Genomic DNA, 20,323 nt, shown 5'->3' with positions numbered 1-20,323 from the left:
AACATTACATCAGTAGTTTTAAAAAAAAATGTCATTAGTCCTTTACGAAAAAATTTTTTTTTTTTAGATGCCTTCAAAGTGTTGTTGCTAGGCAGAATAGTTAATCTTCCCACTTCCTGCACCTAGGTGCTTAATGCTTCCTAACCTACACCGCACAGACTCCTGGGAATGTAGTGGGTGTAACTTTCCAGGAGTCTGTGCACTCCCCAGTCTCGAAGAATCATGTGACTTGGACAGCACAGGTGCTGAAACCTGATCTGACACTGCTTGTGCAGCAAGTGCGAGATCTGCAAGGCTGAAATCCAGGAAGTCATACAGTCTGGCTTCATGATGCCCACACTTAAGATGTCAATTCTATTTTATAAAGTGTCTAAATGCTGTAACAACCTAACAAAACGGACCTTAGTTTACAGACTAACTTTACTAGAATACATTAAGCTTGTGTATTACAGGGGTATTTATATTTAAAAAGTGAAATTGTGGCCGGAACTCCGCTTTAAAATAATGCCAATCAGAAATACAGAGGCTAATACTGTAGGTAAAGCAATAGAGTTTAATGTTCAAAGGTGCATTTGTGCAAAATATTGCACAAAACTAGAGTGTCTCTGGTGGGAATGTAGTTAAAGCTGAACTAAACCCAAGTAAAAAACACAACATATTGCAGCTTACAGTCCTCAGATGTGGCGGCTGCTTTCGCTTTATTTATTTTTCTCAAGCCAAGAACATTTTCAGCAAATACAGAAAATGCCTGTTGACCTTGCCGGAAATGTGGTGGCTTTTCCTGTGAGCTGCACAGAAGAATATCTTCCTTCCTAGCTATATCACCAATTGCACTGCCCCCATGAAATGGATTTCAAGAGATATTGACATGTCTGCAATGAATATCAGGAGAGAAGCCTAGGGTGAAAACCAAGGCTCCCCTCCATAGATAACAGTGGAGGAGTGACCCATGGACAGGAAGCATGTCATTTGCAGGAGGATCACCAGGTAAAAGTAAAGCAGAAAAAGCTTGAAATGCAGCCACCATACCAAGGACTAGTAAGCTACAATGTATTACATTCCTGATCTTGAGTTTAGATACTATGGGCCAGATTCTCGTAGAATTACGTTGCTCCACGGCAGCGTAACGTATGTGATTTACGTTACACCGCCGCAGGTTTACAGCGTAAGTGCCTGATTCTCAGAACTCTTACCTGTAAACTTGCGGCGGTGTAACGTAAATGCGCTCGGCGCAAGGCCGCCCCATTCAAATGGGGCGGGCACCATTTAAATTAGGCGCGTTCCCGCGCCGAACGTACTGTGCATGCTCCGTCGGGTAAATTGCGTGCATTGCGCTAAATGACGTCGCACGGACGTCATTTGTTTAGACATGAACGTAAATGGCGTCCAGCGCCATTCACGGATAAATTACGCAAACGACGTTGTTTTTTAAATTTCGACGCGGGAACGACGGCCATACTTAACATGGCTTAGGACAACTAGGGCTCAGCCCTAATTTTACGCGGCGTAACTCGACGGAAACGACGTAAAGTTAGATCGACGGGCAGCGCAAGCGTTCGTGGATCGCCGTAACTATTCATTTGCATATTCTACGCAATGGCCTCGCCACCTAGCGGCCGGCCTAGAATTGCATCCTTAAGATCCGACAGTGTAATTCAATTACACCTGTCGGATCTTAGGGCTAGCTATGCGTAACTGATTCTATGAATCAGTCGCATAGTTAGGACGGCCCTAACACAGAGATACGACAACGTATCAGGAGATACGCCGTCGTATCTCTTTTGTGAATCTGGCCCTATATGCTTTAACACTTATATTTAGTATCTGATGGCCCTTCCTTTAATGGCAAATGCCTCTTGTACTGAGTGACTTATGCCGCGTACACACGATCGGAAATTCCGACAAGAAAACCATGGATTTTTTCTGACTTAATGTTGGTGACGTACAAGACGTACGACGAGCCGAGATCAATGAAGTTCAATAGGCGATTCGGCTCTTCTGCTTGATTTTGAGCATGCGTGTTTTTTTGCATGTCGGAATCGCATACAGACGAGCGGATTTTTGTTGGTGGAAATTCCGACAGCAAAAGTCCGACGGAGCCTACACACGGTCGGAATTTCCGACCAAAAGCTCACATCTGACTTTTCTTGTCGGGATTTCCGGTCGTGTGTACGCGGCATTAGTGTTGTACCTCTGATTGTAATGGAGGGATTTTGATCCAGTTCTACTTACTGTACATAACTGTTTCAACTACTAAATATTTTAGAAATCTTGTTTAAATTACTTCATATCATGAAACACAGATGGTGTGTTAATGTCATGACTTGACTCGATAATTAAAAAATTCTTATCATGTAAAGTGACACTAAACTCTGGTTAAAAAAAAAATCTATTCAAATATGTATTCTTAGTACAAAAAGTCCCTTCTATTGCTTTTGGCCTTTTCCAATTTCCTTGTTGTTTGCTGTTGTGATTTTCCTCAATTAGAGGGTGGCTATGTTCATTGTCCCTGGTCCCACTGTATGTAGGCATGTAGTCACCCTCTCATGCTCGCTCTCAAGATGGACTATGATGGGATTTGTAGTGTGTATAGAGCACAGGCGGATAAATAAAAGGTCCACCTCCTCCATCCACAGAGCACTTTACTCTGATGGAAGCTATAGAACAACTGTCCTGTGGTCCGATGAGACCGAGATAAACTAATTTGGTTTAGATGGTGTCAAGCGTGTGTGGCAGCAACCAGATGAGGAGTACAAAGACAAGTGTGTCTTGCCTACAGTCAAGCATGGTGGTGGGAGTGTCATGGTCTTTGGCTGCATGAGTCCTGCTGGCACTGGCAGTGGCATCTCCAGCTTTCATATTTAGGGGGGGCACATGGGGGGACAGGGACAAAAGTAGGGGGGCCAACTATAAAAATGCAATTATATATATATATATCCTGGGGCCCTTTACTACGATCCCACTATGGGCCCTTTCATATGTTCTGCAGTGAGCTCCCTTCCTACTATACTGGGGCCCCCCAGGGTGGCAGAAAACAAGAGATATATGTCACCAGCACACCAAGAAAATATAAGGGTCCAAAGCAGTGGGAGAACTATCATTGTTGCAAAGGTTGTCTTGCCACCGGGCCCTGGGGTTCTGCCACAGTGAGGATCCCCAGCTGTCCTGTCCCTGCTATTTACAGCGCTGGTCTGGCATCTGTCTCCTTGGCAGCGGCGGCAGTCTATTAGGACCTAGTGCTGGTGACATTATGGGTGCATGCAGGGGAAGGCTGGCACTATTGGTTATAGAGAGCCGAGCCCCCAGCTGGTCACCTAGCAGCAGTAATGCTGTATAACCTTCTCTGTTGACATGCTGATCGGCATGTGATCCAGGTGATGCTCCCAGTCAGATCTAATAAACACAGTATTTATTAGCATCAAGAGTACAACCACATGAATATAATCAACCGTATGATCAGCAGCCATGTGGGCTCTATGCCTGTAAAGTGTGGGCTTTGATCAATAAAATCTCTGATATTTATGACTAGGATTTGACTAAGAGCATCACCTGGATTGCATCCCGATCAGCATGTCAGAGAAGGGTCCACTGCTGCTAAGCAACCTGCAGGGAGCTCAACTGTCTACAACCAATAGAGATGGGCTCGGGTGTGTTTGAAATCCCACATGCCCGATCCCGCCAGGAAGCCGACACTCCACAGTGCTAATCAATGTATGGGCTGCCTAAGAGCTAAGACCAGCCATAGACAGTTTAAATCTCAGCTGGTTCAGCAGGAACTGGCTGAGATTTGAACCATTAATGAGCAGATTCTCTTATAATTATCACTAGTGGTTGCTGTATAGCCACTGGTGATAATCACTGTTTGTCAGGAGAATATAATTGCTGGGCAGGAGGGGTATTCCCCTGTCACCACTGTCTGTTGATGGGGGAATCATGCAAGTTTCTTTCCTGCAATCTGTGGATGCAGCAAAGAAATTTGCATCGTATATTATCTGCCTAACTGAAAGTGAAAGTAAATTGTGAATGTTTTGAAAGAACAGGAGAGGGGGAGGGAGACAGATGGGGGGGAGAGAGAAGGGATGGAGATAATGTAGTTCAGTGATTACAGTGTACTACGGTCCAGGCTAGAATATCTGGTTGTGTGAGCGCTCGCATTATGCAGTGATGGCGAGCAGAGGGAGGGGGAGGAATCCCCCGCAGAGCTGACTGGGGACGCTCTCCCTCTCGGGGGGGCACATGGTGGGGCACAGCATGGTGGGGCACAGCATGATGTTGGGGGGGTCAGGGCCCCCTCTGGCCCCCCCCCCTAGGGACGCCCCTGGGCACTGGGAAGCTACAGTTCATTGAGGGAACCATGAATGCCAACATGTACTGTGACATACTGAAGCAGGGCATGACCCCCCCCCCCCCTTTAGAGACTGGGCCGCAGGACAGTATTCCAACATGATAACGACCCAAAACACACCTCCAAGATGACCACTACCTTGCTAAAGAAGCCAAGGGTAAAGGTAATGGACTGGCCAAGCATGTCTCCAGACCTAAACCATATTGAGCATCTGTGGGGCATCTTGAAACAGAAAGTGGAGGAGCGCAAAGTCTCCAACATCCACCAGCTCCGTGATATCATCATGGAGGAGTGGAAGAGGACTCCAGTGGCAACCTGTGAAGCTCTGGTGAACTCCATGCACAAGAGAGTTAACCTCCCTGGCGGTATGATTCTGTCTGGAATTACGTACCAAAAGCGGTACAATTATTTTGCAAGAAAATTTGGCATTTTATAATGTAGGCCTGTGATTTTTAGGAATAACTCACTTAAATCTGACCAAACAAGAGACTAGTAGGCATCCCGGGTATGATTTTTAAAAAAAAACAAAAATATAAATTATAATATAATAAATAATTATAAATAATTATAACAAATAATAATATAATTATAATAAAAATTATTCAATAATGTAATCAACTAAAAATCATTGAAATTTGCTCAGTTGCAGAATTGTCGCTGTCATTACTTTTATTTTTTTATGACGTATTTCCCCACAAATCGCTATCGCACAATTCTGCAAGTGATTATAATTTATTATCGCTGTTTTCTAGCTGATCTAAAACCATTTTTGACATAAAGGGACACTTTTGGACAATCTACAGTTTGCAGGGAGAAAGAACACTCACACAGTGCGGTGGCATCGCTGGATCCAGGGACAAGGTAAGTAACTTGCCTGTGGATTCAGCGAGCAGGTAAGCCGCGCCGCTGCACACTCTGCGCGTCCGGCCCGAGCGTGACTCGGGGATACCGATCCTAACATTGAAAATCCACCCCGAGTCACGCTCGGGTTTACCGCTAAGGGGGTTAAGGCAGTGCTGGAAAATAATGGTGGCCACACAAAATATTGACACTTGGGGCCCAATTTGGACATTTTTACTCAGGGGTGTACTCACTTTTGTTGCCAACGGTTTAGACATTATTGGCTCTGTGTGGAGTTATTTTGAGGGGACAGTAAATTTACACTGTTATACAAGCTGTACACTCACTACTTTACATTGTAGCAAAGTGTCATTTCTTCAGTGGTTTCCCATGAAAAGATATAATAACATTTTTACAAAAATGTGAGGGGTGTACTCAATTTTGTGAGATACTGTACATATTTTATATCCAGCAGGTGACAAACTCAACTTCCTCGCTGAATGATTCAAAGGATAGACACAGCCCCCCTTTATTCCTAACAGATATGGCACCATTTGCTTTAGTCAGTTATATGCATGCAGCCAGCAAGCACAGGCTTTCTTATTGTAGATAATTGCTAAACTTGTTACACTTATTGTGTAAACTAAACATTATAAATACAGTACATGCAACCTGTAGTAAATGTTTATTTTGTTTTTATTCATGCCCAGTATTGTCTATGCAAAATGAGTTAGTGTTTATTACAACTACAAATTGTTTATAATACACACATTGGTTATGCTAATGTTTGTATTCAACCACTTACTCCCAAGCGATGGCTGCCACCATCAGTAGGTACATCAGGTAATGAGCAGTGCCATCCCAGTAGCAGATCATGTGACCATGAGCTGTGTTCAGATGAGGCTCACTCTGGAAAATTATATTATGATAATTACTATTTAACACAAAAGAGGTGTTCTGCATATTTTTTTTTTGTGTCAACTACATACAATTGTACCTTTTTTACGCCAACATAGAAAGCATAGCATTTACATGGGCGGCACGGTCGGCCATTCCGTCAGAGCGCATGCCCTGGGGATGTAATTGGCGGCATATACAGTAAATATCTCCTAAACGGTGCAAGTTTAGGAGATATTTACAGTACCTACAGGTAAGCCTTATTATAGGCTTACCTATAGGTACAAAGAAACCAGGGAAATTTACTTCCTCTTTAAGTATTTCTCTACAATTTCCAAACTTATAATATACTCCCAGAGTGAAAAAAAATCGAACATATTATTTATGATATTAAGGTTTGAACATGCAATGCAGACATCAATTTAGTCGTTATATAATGTCTTTAAGTAAAACCAAGTTTCCTTACAAGAATATTGCTTTTTTGACAGAAATGTAACGTTAACCAATTGCCGCCAAATCACGTAACTCGTCATTTGGTTGACCATCAAGTGGTTGTATCGGGGGGGGGGGGTTGGGGGGTGCCTGCAGCTACCCCTGTACCGTTTTTAGAGCTGACGGTCGCTAACCAGCCGCTTGATTGGTATTACAAGCAGCAGGAGGGGACTTCCCCCCTCTCCTACCACTTCCTTCTGCGCTTGGTCGGGCTCTCCCTTCCCACCAGGAGGGCTACTAGCCGGCATGTCCGCTGGCCAGTCGGAGAGCCAAAGAAAGCCAGGATCGGCTTTGATTGGGTTGCCGCTATGGTAACCCGGAAGAGATGACATCACTTCCGGTTTACCGGCATCTTAACGGTGCCATTTTTTGAAAATTGAAAGTATTAAAAAATGCGGATCTTCGTGCTTTGAATGCTTTCAAGTACAAAAGAGAGATTTGGGGTCTTATTGACCTCAGATCCCTCTATAAAGAGTACCTGTCACCGGTGGCATGGCATCACTAGGGTTGGTGCCACCCGATGCAGTAAAACATGGTGTCCCCCCCCCAGACTGCAGTACTCCATCCTGAATTACAGCAGGACAGGCAGCAGGGCATTGAGCAGGCTAGTGCATTAGCACAGCTCACCCCCATTAGTCTGCCACAGTGCTACTCAGTGCAGGGACAAACTAATCCAGGGCCGGGATGAAAATGGGAAACTATGCCCCCCCCCCACCAACCGCAGTGATACCTCATATGTATGGGATGATCATTTTGCGTGCATGCGGACTGACGTGTGCATTCACCTTTGCACATGTGCACAAGGGGATGGGGGCACTTTAAAAAAAAAAAATTATTTTATTGCTGTCACAAAGAATGTAAACATCGTGGAGAAATTGGCAGTGATGTATGCGCATAACTTCCAGTTTTCTATATCATGGAGGCTGACAGAGCGGTTCTGTCTTCTGTCTTTGTTCGCCTCTATGATCAGCTGGCAGAAGCTCCGGCTGGTTGATCGGGACTTGCGGTGAGACAAGACAGTCTGAGAAAGCAACGGAAGGCAGTGGGAGGGGGGAGAAGTCCCCCCCCCCCACCGCTGCTTATAAAAGTGATCCTGTGGCTAGTTAGCCATTAGGATTGCTTTTGCAAGAGAGACATCCGTTGGCTCTAGCAAGTTGGTACCAAGACACTCCCCCCTCATACCAGAAAGTTGTTGCACCCACGGCTTCTGGCCCTTCCAAGGAGGGGCCCTTTCCTGCTCCTGGTTCTACATGATGGTGTCACCCCTGGCCGGGTTTCATCTGGGTTACATTCCTTGTGACAGCAATAAAAGTGATCAAAAAATTGTTTTTAAAGCAACAGTGTAAAAAACAAAAATAATCAAAATGATTAAAAAAAACTGACGAGAAACCCGGACGTGTGTACAAGGCTTCTTTCTCAGAATTTACAATGACAATATAGCTAAATATCATACTAGAAAGACTACACTAGGGGCAGGACCCTGACATAAGGCTGCCCTATTTGACAGTTAGGCCTCGTACACACGATAGGTTAACCAGAGGACAACGGTCTGATGGACCGTTTTCATCGGTCAAAACCGATCGTGTGTGGGCCCCATAGGTTATTTAACCATCGGTTAAAAAAAAGCCAACTTGCTTTTAATTTTAACCGATGGATTCCTAACCGATAGGTCAAAACCGATCGTTAGTAGGCACAACCATCGGTTAAAAATCCACGCATGCTCAGAATCAAGTCGACGCATGCTTGGAAGCATTGAACTTTGTTTTTTTTAAGCACGTCGTTGTGTTTTACGTCACCGCGTTCTGACACGATCGTTTTTTTAACCGATGGTGTTGTGTGCGCGACGGACCATCAGTCAGCTTCATCGGTTAACCGATGACAACGGTCCTTCAGACCGTTCTCATCGGATGGACTGATCGTGTGTACGAGGCTTCACGGATCTATTTTTCTTATTTCATTAGTGTGATATTTACCACTTTTGTCAAATTTTCCAATGCTAAGAGAGAGAGCAGTTGATAAAAAGCGGTGGTTGTATGTTTCAAACATCCCAGCTAAAATGTATAAAAGATAGATTATCTGTCACCTCAACGCAGACAAGTCTTGTATCCCTCTCACTTGGAAAAACCCACAGCCACCGACAATTAGTCTTTGGCTAAACAGGGTAGAAGACATAAATAAGGTGAAGGATCTCATGCTTACAGAACAACATAAGCGTGGATATTACTCCAATACCTGAGCGTTGTGGAACATGTTTGTCTACACGTAACAAGTAAGCCGTTTGCGATGCCATCTGGTTCCTCCTAACATCCGGTCCAGGTTGCAAGTGTCTAGAGGCACGGTTCCAATTGCTGGAGTATTAATAAGCCTTTTTATAACGCTTGTTTGTATTACTCTTGTTATTTTTTTTTATACATTTTAGCTTTGGTAATGCACAAAATCGGTGCACCCTCCTTCTCTTTCTATAAGTCTTTACAGCATTAACAGACTTTGAAGGCTTCCTCTGTGGAGTGTCTATCTATAACTTGTCTCCTTTGTCTACCTGGTGCCACCCCAACATGCAAGCTCCCATTGCCTAGTGCTCTGCTCGTGGGATGAGCACCACCAATTGGCCATAATGCATCTTTTTCCATAAATATCTCAATCGGGGGGGGGGGGGGGAAGTATTATTGCCACAAGGTGTGGTTGACAATGTAGAAACTACATATATTAGAGAAAATACAGTGATTTTCTTTCTAAATGTGAGTATTTGTTGCATTTGTGCAAGCAATATTATATGCAAAAACCCAATATTGTGCCACCAATTGATTTTATTGAAATTGTTCTGATCGGTCTGGATAGAAAATCCATCTGTTGGAAAGTAGATGGATCAATATTTTTGTTAGGTGTATGGCGCACTAAACAATCTTTTTCTATCTTTCATTTGTATTTTTTCTCCCAGACAGTAAACTGACCAACAATACAATCATATATATGAAGCTATTCCGTGCATGGCAACCATAGCTGATTGGCAGTTGAAACCTAATCAGCCCATTTTATTGTTCTTCCCAGGTGCAATAAGTCCAGAGGACAGACCACATTCTGTTCTATAACTTTAAAATTATCCATAGACATAAGATAGTGGTTGGGAGACTTACAGCCACAGCATCAGAACAGGTTTAGGGCAATATGCATCCAGGGACAAATGCCGAGACGGCTTGCATTCTAGGTATTCCTGCCTGGGCACATGCTACCCAAAACATTAGTACCAGTTGATGCATCATCCAGCCCTGTACAGTCGCAGCAGCTGTCAGCCTCTCACAGAGTTTTACAGGTCACCAGCAGCAGGGCTAGACAATGTACCTATGCCTTCCACCTGCACATAAACGCTGGAGTCTCGTGCACTGGGGCTAAACATCCAGTGTATTTGAGGCCTAACTGTAATTGTAGGCTACACAAGCCTAAAAACTCAACTAAGGCCTCGTACACACGACGGAGGAACTCGGTGGGCGAAACACATCGTTTTCCTCGTCAAGATCTTGTTAGGCTTGTCGAGGAACTCAACGAGACAATTTTCTCCATTCCCGTCGAGGAAAAAGAGAACATGCTCTCTTTTTGGCTCGACGAGTTCCTCGACAGTTTCCTCGATGAAAAATGTACACACGACCAAGTTTCTTGGTGGATTCTGCCGAGGAAAACCGTTGTGTGTACGAGGCCTAACACTTCCAAAGGGCAGAAGATAAAATTATGTTCATATGATTACATATTCCATAGAAGATGCAGTTGACCATGTACATAGATCTGCAGAAGAGTTAACAATTTGTGCAAAATTGCTGCTTAACAACTATTGTTGCTGCATTTTAATATTTCTGAAAAACAACATTAATCTTTAATCTGCTCCAAATGTGCTAAAATATTTTCCATTCAGGATTTAGAAGTACAATTAAATTAAATTAATCCATAGAGAGACTGCAAGATTTTCTGAAAGGGCTCGCGGGTGAAAGCTGTAAGGTGGATTAAAATATTTAACATTTTTTTATATTTTATATAGTTTCCTATGAAAGAAGAGAAGGGAGATATTAAAACTGAATAAAATATCTTTGTAAGGAGCAGCTGACTTCCAGAAACAATTTTATCTAGTGCACAAGGCAAACTCTATAGTATATTTACGATGTAGATAGAGAAGGAAGGCAAGTACCGTATTTATCAGCGTATACCGCACACTTTTTTGCCCTGAAAATCAGGGCAAAATCGTGGGTGCGCGATATATGCCGATACCCGCTTCCCGCGCTTAGTTTGAATGCCTGCGCCAACATATACCGAGCGCAGTACACTCGGGTACATTCGGCCAGGCTCTGCTTCGCTCATAGTCACGCTCTGTGATGTTTATGCGTGAGAAGCCGAGCCTGGCCGAATATACCCGAGTGTACTGTGCTCGGTATATGTCGGCGGAGGCTTCAAACTGAGCGCGGGAAGCGGGGATTTGACACAGAGACAGTGCGGGAGAAGCCGGGAGGACACCACCGAGGCCGCAGATGAACGCCGGACCGGACGAGGCCGCCGGGCAAGACACCAAAACTGTAAGTAGTAAAATGTAATAAAATGGTTTTTTTTCAACAGGATTTTAGGGTCAACATTAGGGGTGCGCGCTATATGCCGGAGCACGCAATACCCCGATAAATACGGTAATTAATAAACACAGGAGATTTAAAAAACGGGGGAACTTGCATAGGAAAAAAATGACCTATGAGATTCCCAAATAATTAGATATGTAATTGTCCCCACTTTCCACACTCTTAAGCCTCGTACACACGATCGGATATCTGATGGAATCTAATCCGATGGATTTTTTCGTCGGATATCCGATGAAGCTGACTTTCATCAGTCTTGCCTACACACCATCAGTCAAAAATCCGACCGCGCCAAAACGCGGTGACGTAAAACACTACGATGTGCTGAGAAAAATGAAGTCCAATGCTTCCGAGCATGTGTCGACTTGATTCTGAGCATGCATTGATTTTTGACCGATGGACTTCCACACAGACGATCGTTTTTTTCTATCGTTTTTTTATCCATAGGAAAAATTAAAAAAAAATTCTATTTTTTTTCACCGATGGAAAACAACACGATGGGGCCCACACACGATCGGTTTGTCCGATGAAAACAGTCCATCGGTCTGTTTTCATCAGACAAACTGATCGCATGTACAGGGCTTTATTGTTCTAACAGTAAAAACCCTCCTCTCTGTACTTTGATGGAATCAAATCTTAAAAGGGAAATATATGTACAGCAATTTCCACGAGAAACGATTGCAGTTTGGTCTTTCCAAACTTCACCAGCAGGTGATGCCGCAAGTGAAATCTGTAATTACAGCTGTGTGCTCCTTGAAACTCTGCGAACTGTAGGGGTTGCCCTTCACTTTTGGGACTTATGCTGCGTACACAAGAGTATTTTTCGGCATGAAAAAAAACGTTGTTTTTCAGCATGTCCAAAAAACGAAGTTTTTCCAACTTCATCATTAAAAACGACGTTGCCCACACACCAGCGTTTTAAAAAAATTATGAACAAAGCGCGGTGACGTACAACACGTACGACGGCACTCTAAAGGGGAAGTTCTATTTGCCTTCTATTTGCCTTTGGGCTGCTTTAGCTGATTCCTTGTTAGTAAAAGACGATTTGCGCTTTTCTGTCTGTTACAGCGTGATGAATGTGCTTACTCCATTACAAATGCTAGTTTTACCAGAACAAGCGCTCCGGTCTCATAACTTGCTTCTGAGCATGCGCGGGTTTAAAATGTCGTTTTTGCCCACACATGATCATTTTTTACATACCGAAAAACGAAATTTTTAAAAACGACGTTAAAAAATGCAGCATGTTCGAATTTTTTTTCAGAAGCCGTTTTTTTTTATGCCGAAAAATGATCGTGTGTACGCGGCATTACTCTCTAATCATTGCAAACGATAGAAGCCTTGTCCTTATGGATGGTTAACTGATACTTTACATCGGGGTAGGCAATCTCGGCCCTCCAGCTGTGGTGAAACTACAAGTCCCAAGAGACATTGCAAGACCCTGACAATCACAGACATGACTCCTAGAGGCAGAGGCATGATGGGATTTGTAGTTTTACCACAGCTGGAGTGCCGAGGTTGCCTACCCCTGCGAGTGGTACATCTTTATCCAATCAAATCTCCAAGGTGCGTAACTGAGATTTAAATTGAAAGGATACCAAAGTATTCTTTCTTTTAAGCTTTGATCCTCACTGTTGGCTCTGACACTTGCTTTTATCTCACCGCAGTTTTACCATTGCAGAGCAGACTGCCATTATCATGTAACTGAAAATGGTGGAAAATGCTTTCCAATAAAAAAATAAATAAGTTTGTCTCACAGCTGGACCCTAACTGTTACATTGCAGCTGGAAGTTGGGGAATATAACAAGATTCAGCATGAGATCAAACTCAGAATGGAAAAATATTTAAAATGTAATTCCTACTTAATGTATAAGTTCACCTTCAGCAACATTTTCCAAAAAGCCCCCTATGCAATTCCATATCTTCTGAATAGTACACTCTTTTAAATGTTTCACCTCCCCTGGAGGAGCTGCTGGTTTGTTTTGGGTGGCACATTTACCTCGTGGCTCTTCCGAATTTCTAAGGGTGAATGGTAGGGTTGTCCCGATACCGATACCAGTATCGGTATCGGGACTGATACCGAGTATTAGCGGGAGTACTCGTACTCCTGCTAATATCGCCGATGCTAAAATAGAATACTTCCCGCCCCCCCCCCCCCCGCCGCCACCACCGCAGCCGACGCCACCACCGCCGCTGCCACGTTAATCACCGCGGCGCGGGGAACATTTCAGACAGCTTTCGTTTGAATAGCTGTTTTCCCCGCCGCGCATAGACACTCCCCCTTGGACGGATCTGTCCAATTGTGAGCAAGGGTGAGTGTCTCTATACACAGCGCGGCGGGGAAAACAGCTGTTCAAACGAAAGCTGTCTGAAATGTTCCCCGTGCCGCGGTGATTAACGTGGCAGCGGCGGCGGCATCATAACAGGTACGGGGGACATTGCTGGATATACTGGGGACATTGCTGGATATACGGGGGACATTGCTGGATATACGGGGGACATTGCTGGATATACGGGGGACATTGCTGGATATACTGGGGACATTGCTGGATATACTGGGGACATTGCTGGATATACTGGGGACATTGCTGGATATACTGGGGACATTGCTGGATATACTGGGGACATTGCTGGATATACTGGGGACATTGCTGGATATACTGGGGACATTGCTGGATATACGGGGGACATTGCTGGATATACGGGGGACATTGCTGGATATACGGGGGACATTGCTGGATATACTAGGGACATTGCTGGATATACTGGGGACATTGCTGGATATACTGGGGACATTGCTGGATATACGGGGGACATTGCTGGATATACTGGGGACATTGCTGGATATACTGGGGACATTGCTGGATATACGGGGGACATTGCTGGATATACTGGGGACATTGCTGGATATACTGGGGACATTGCTGGATATACGGGGGACATTGCTGGATATACTGGGGACATTGCTGGATATACTGGGGACATTGCTGGATATACTGGGGACATTGCTGGATATACGGGGGACATTGCTGGATATACTGGGGACATTGCTGGATATACTGGGGACATTGCTGGATATACTGGGGACATTGCTGGATATACTGGGGACATTGCTGGATATACTGGGGACATTGCTGGATATACTGGGGACATTGCTGGATATACGGGGGACATTGCTGGATATACTGGGGACATTGCTGGATATACTGGGGACATTGCTGGATATACTGGGGACATTGCTGGATATACGGGGGACATTGCTGGATATACTGGGGACATTGCTGGATATACTGGGGACATTGCTGGATATACGGGGGACATTGCTGGATATACGGGGGACATTGCTGGATATACTGGGGACATTGCTGGATATACTGGGGACATTGCTGGATATACGGGGGACATGCTGGATATACTGGGGACATTGCTGGATATACGGGGGACATGGCTTGATATACGGGGGATAATGCTGGATATGGGGGGACATGGCTGCATGTGGGGGGGACATGGCTGGATATGTGGGGGACATGGCTGGTTATATGGGGGACATGGCTGCAATATGTTTGGGGACATGGCTGCATATGTGGGGGGACATGGCTGCATATGTGGGGGGACATGGCTGCATTTGGGGACACATTTAAAAAAAAGTATCGGTATTCGGTATCGGCGAGTACATAAAAAAAAGTATCGGTACTTGTACTCAGTCCTAAAAAAGTGGTATCGGGACAACCCTACCATATAGCAATAGTAAAGGAATGTCCGCAACAGGTGTCTTTTCTGTGCTCTTTATTACCCAGCCGGGTAAAAACAACTAAACTTGTGGTGAGGAAAGTAGAGTTGAAGAAAGAAAGGAGAATAGCAAATTCAGGCGTAGCAATAGGGAAACATTCCTGCTCCCAAGTGCAACACTTCTCTGCACCACTCCTGCCTGAGTGGGAATAGCGTACCCGGGCAGGCCTCTCTCGTTGACCTGGCAGCTAGAGTATCGCTCAAACCTTTGCAGGATAAAGTCTCTGCCACAGACCCTCCTGATATGAACGTCAGGGAGACACCTCTGCCACAGGCCCTCTCTGATTGCAGTTACGGAGTCAATCCTCCTTAGGATCTCCTTCTTAACGTTGCCCAGGTACCGACTGACAGGTGATCAATCCTTCAGTGTTCGGCTACCTTGATCCCCGGTGGTTTTTCAAAATCCTTTTGGACCGCCAGCCTCTCATTGGCGCTCCTCAGATGGACTCCCCACCGAACAGCTATACCGCTTGGGATCATCAGAAGTGGGAACCCAGTCGATCACTGGGTCCCCGTCGCTGCTCAAATGTTCCGGACCAACATGGTCCCGGGAACCAGGAACACCACGTGGCACGCATGCCCCGGCCAGGTAGGCAATAACGCCGGGCGCCGTGATATGGTCACCCTAAAGGTGGGTGCCACACTGGACGGAGAAGACCCAGAACCAATGGCGTCTGCCCCATAAATACCCTCCCCCAGCATGCACAGCGAGGCTCAGCCCTCCTGATTGGCTGCTGGGGAAGAGCACCCAAACCTTGACTCCACTGCTGCCATCTACTGCACTGGGGTGGGAAGAACACCCCAGCACAACAGAATGAGCCCACAGCACAGGCAAGCTGAGACAGACACAATTTAAAAATGTTAACCAGATCAGAGTTTAACTACACTCTGATCCCTCTCTAAATTTAAATAGCACCGGTACTTTGAAGTAACCAGGCGCTACACATGCAACTGTTGGGGAGCCTCTCTGTAAAAACTGCTGGCCCCTCAATCCTCCTCTGTCTTGCCATTCAAATTGCATTATGCGCTCTCTTCTTCTCCAGCTGAGCTCAACTGCTGCAGCTAAAGATGGAGAAAGCGCACTGCAAACAGGTAGTTTGAATTGGCTGGAGTGAGCGGAAGGGTGCAGGGGGATCGAGAGAGCCCCCCCCCCCCCCCACCTCTGCATATGTAATTAGAGGAGGTGCAGAATTTGAAACAGGAGGAGCACAGGTATTTACTATTCAGAAGATAATCCATTGCATAGGGGTATTTTTGGAAAATTTCGCTGGAGGTCAACTTACACTTTTAGGAGGAACTCAATATAAAAAAAATTCAGTTCTGGGTGCAATGGTGCAGAGTTTAACCCCCTGTTGGATCTTGATTTCTCCCCCCACCACACTTTAATATCAGGCTTTGATGCACTTGGTTTTGACACTTGTTTATGCCACTATACAGTTTAACCGGTTAACGACCGCCGCATGTACATATATGTCCACAGAATGGCACGTACAGGCATATGGGCGTACATGTACGTCCCCACCTTTCCGCGGGTCGGGGGTCCAATCCGAACCCCCCCGGTACATGCGGCGGTCGGTAACCCGCGGAGAGCAATCCGGGACGTGGGCGCGGCTATTAGTTTCTAGCCACCCCCTCGCAATCGCTCCCTGGAGCTGAAGAACGGGGAGAGCCGTATGTAAACACGGCTTCCAGGTGCTTCACTGTGGCGGCGTATCGATCGAGTGATCCCTTTTATAGGGAGACTCGATCGATGACGTCAGACCTACAGCCACACCCCCCTACAGTTGTAAACACACACTAGGTGAACCCTAACTCCTTCAGCGCCCCCTGTGGTTAACTCCCAAACTGCAACTGTCATTTTCACAATAAACAATGCAATTTAAATGCATTTTTTGCTGGGAAAATGACAATGATCCCAAAAATGTGTCAAAATTGTCCGAAGTGTCCGCCATAATGTTGCAGTCACGAAAAAAAATCGCTGATCGCCGCCATTAGTAGTAGGGAAAAAAATATCCCCTATTTTGTAAACACTATAAATTGTGCGCAAACCAATCGATAAACGCTTATTGCGATTTTTTTTACCAGGACATTTTTTTTTTTTATATATATATATATGTTTTTGGGGGATATTTATTACAGCAAAAAGTAAAAAATATAGATTTTTTTTCAAAATTGTCGCTCTATTTTTGTTTATAGCGCAAAAACTAAAAACCGCAGAGGTGATCAAATACCACCAAAATAAAGCTCTATTTGTGGGGAAAAAAGGACGCCAATTTTGTTTGGAAGCCACGTCGCACGACCGCGCAATTGTCTGTTAAAGCGACGCAGTGCCGAATCGCAAAACCTGGCCTGGGCATTTAGCTGCCTAAAGGTCCGGGGCTTAAGTGGTTAAAGCTATAAGTAATGCGATACCAAATATTAAAGATAAATTAGTGGAAATTAGTGGAAAGCAATAAAGATGTATTCCTGGTTCTTCAATCTCTAAACTGCGCTCACCCTGCATTCTGAAAAACATGAATTTGCTACATGGTCCTCTGACTTCTCAGAAATCCATGAATTGGATTAGAAATGTCCAACAGTAACATTTAAGAATGTATTGTCTTGGCACTGAAGGAAATTATATGGTTGCTGAGCACCTTTTACACAACAGATGCCACTACATTTTTCTTCTTTAATCACACATTGTACTAATAAGATCGTCATTCAATACAATTCCATGGCAATCCACCAACACATCAACAAATCTGAAAACACTCAGTATGGTGTGCGATATGCACATATAACACATCAATTACCTTTTTACTCTCATCCCGTGTACACACGATCATTTTTCGGCATAAAAGCAAACGTTGTTTTTAAAAACGTCATTTAAAATGATCGTGTGTGGGCTGCACATCGTTTTTCAGTTTCTGTCGTTTCTGTCGTTTTTCGGGTTGTAAAAAAATGATCGTTTGTGGGCTAAAACTACGTTTTTAACCCGCGCATGCTCAGAAGCAAGTTATGAGATGGGAGCGCTCATTCTGGTAAAACTACCTTTCATAATCGAGTAAGCACATTCATCACGCTGTAACAGACAAAAAAGCACAAATCGTCTTTTACTAACAAGGAATCAGCTAAAGCAGCCTAAAGGCGAATAGAACTTCCCCTTTAGAGTGCCGTTGTACGTGTTGTACGTCACCGCGCTTTGTTCATCATTTTTGAAAAACAATGGTGTGTGGGCAACGTTGTTTTTAACGGTTAAGTTGGAAAAACGTAATTTTTTGGACATGCTGAAAAACAACGTTTTTTTTCATGCCGAAAAATTATCGTGTGTACGCGGCATCAGATTCATCACTTCAGCTGATCATAAGTTGATTTATTAATTTGTAATTATGCTGAGCTTTTAAAATGTATGTAAAACACAAAATCTGTTTACACAGTTTTTATCAAGAAAATCATTTATTGTGAATCAGTTGCAAAGTTCCTAACTTGGAGATCTTGGCAGTAACATCCCTTGCTGTTGAGGTTGACAAGGCTAAAGCCGGCCATACTCAGTGCAAATTACTTTCCTGCAACCTCGGGTTTCTGGAAAGAAATATGCTTGATTCCCCCATCAACATAGACAGTGCTGACATAGGAATCCCTCCTGCCGAGTCATTGCATTCTCCTGTTGAGGAGCGAGGGAAGCCGCCCCCGATGGGAGAAAACAGCAATTATTGCTAGCGGCTATACCAGTTGCTAGCGATAATTGCATGTAAGATCCAGCTGGCTGGTTGTACCCAAGTTGATCGGTCATACACGGTTCGAATCTATGGCTGGGCTATGCCACTGCCTTACAATTAGTAGCAGTGCTGTCAGCCTGCTGTGTGCACCTCATAGACTGGCCATGGGACTGCCAATCCGGTCTGCCCATGCTTGCCAGGCAGGCAGAGCTGCACACTGCAGGCTGACAACAATGGGATAGATTCAAAAAGCAATTGCGTCTGCGTAACCATAGTTACGCAGCGCAATTGCTTACTTGTGCCGGCGTATCGAATGCTCCTGATTCAGGAACCTCGATACGCCGACTGCAGCCTAAGATATGACTGGCATAAGGCTCCTTATGCCGTCATATCTTAGGCTGCATTCTTACGCAGGCCGCTAGGTGGCGTTCCCGTTGTGGTCAGCGTAGAGTATGCAAATTGCATACTAACGCCGATTCACAACCGTACGCGCGCCCTGCGTACGCAGTTTACGTCGTTTGCGTACGTCGGGTTTTGCGTAAGGCTGCCCCTGCTATTAGCAGGCGCAGCCAATGCTAAGTATACCCGTCGTTCCCGCGTCACGAAATTTGAAAATTACGTCGTTTGCGTAAGTGAATCGTGAATGGCGCTGGACGCCATTCACGTTCACTTTGAAGCAAATGACGTCCTTGCGACGTCATTTACCGCAATGCACGTCGGGAAAGTTTCCCGACGGAGCATGCGCACTACGCTCGGCGCGGGAACGCGCCTAATTTAAATGATCCACGCCCCCTACGGGATCATTTAAATTACGCACGATTACGCCAGGCATTTTTCAGGAGCGCCCACGCAATTTACGGAGCTACTGCTCCGTGAATCGAGCGTAGCGCAGGTAATTTACGGAGGCGCAGCGGCAAAACGGTGCGCTGCGCCTCTGTAAAAAATGCGCAAATGTACCTGAATCTACCCCACTGTTGCTAATTGCAAGGTAGAGGCTTTGCACTTTAAGCCTACAACAGAAAGTGCTAATCATGTCAGGATCTTCAGGTAAGGAACGTTGCAACAGATTGACAACAAATGGATTTGCTTAAGAAAACTGTATACAGTAAGGCATGATGCCAAACATGCTGGAAAAAAAATACAGCTTTAACATATTTTGCTTGAAAAGGGAACAGTTATCATGTCCCATAAATGTATAGAACAGCTATGCACATATCTAAACTCTCTGTCATTACCTCTTTTAAATATAGGGTCATAAAACTATCAATGATTCCATCTTGTTCCAGGCCAATGATAAGACCCACCACGCTGGTAAATGCAAATACCGCATATACTAGAAAAGCAAAAACAACATGATGGTTACAGTAAAGAAAACAACACAAACATTATGGAGACAACATTTTATAGATGGGTAAAGATATCACTTAGATGTCACACTAACACTGTGCATGCACTTTACAATTTACAGGGGTATGCCTGTATATCAAATGATGTACAAGTGAATTTGAGCGATGACATCATTAAGGGAGCAAGGGATGAGGTGGAATCCTTATGGGTAGAGCTACTAAGTGAGGAAACTAAGGGGCAAGTAATACTGGGACTATGCTTTAGACCCCCTAACCAGAGGGAGGAGGCACAGGCAGACCTCCTATCAG

At 44.7% G+C, this 20,323-nt stretch overlaps 1 protein-coding gene across 2 annotated transcripts in view; it reads right to left on the bottom strand.

Annotated features, from left to right (window-relative positions):
- The window catches only part of TM6SF1 (transmembrane 6 superfamily member 1), a 78,817-nt gene that overhangs the window by 48,387 nt on the left and 10,107 nt on the right, over positions 1–20,323 (bottom strand). The window contains exons 3-4 of one of the 2 annotated variants that reach the window (XM_040342604.1): positions 19,904–20,001; positions 5,991–6,094 (exon numbers count right to left, since the gene is read on the bottom strand). In XM_040342604.1, coding sequence (XP_040198538.1) covers positions 5,991–6,094; positions 19,904–20,001 — 202 coding nt within the window. The remainder of the gene's footprint in view (positions 1–5,990; positions 6,095–19,903; positions 20,002–20,323) is intronic. The other variant, XM_040342605.1, reaches the window with a different exon arrangement.

Source organism: Rana temporaria, chromosome 3, assembly GCF_905171775.1.
Source record: "Rana temporaria chromosome 3, aRanTem1.1, whole genome shotgun sequence".
In the NCBI taxonomy this organism is placed as follows: domain Eukaryota; kingdom Metazoa; phylum Chordata; class Amphibia; order Anura; family Ranidae; genus Rana; species Rana temporaria.
Note: the sequence above shows the minus strand (reverse complement) of the source record. Positions and strands in the feature narration are given on the sequence as shown.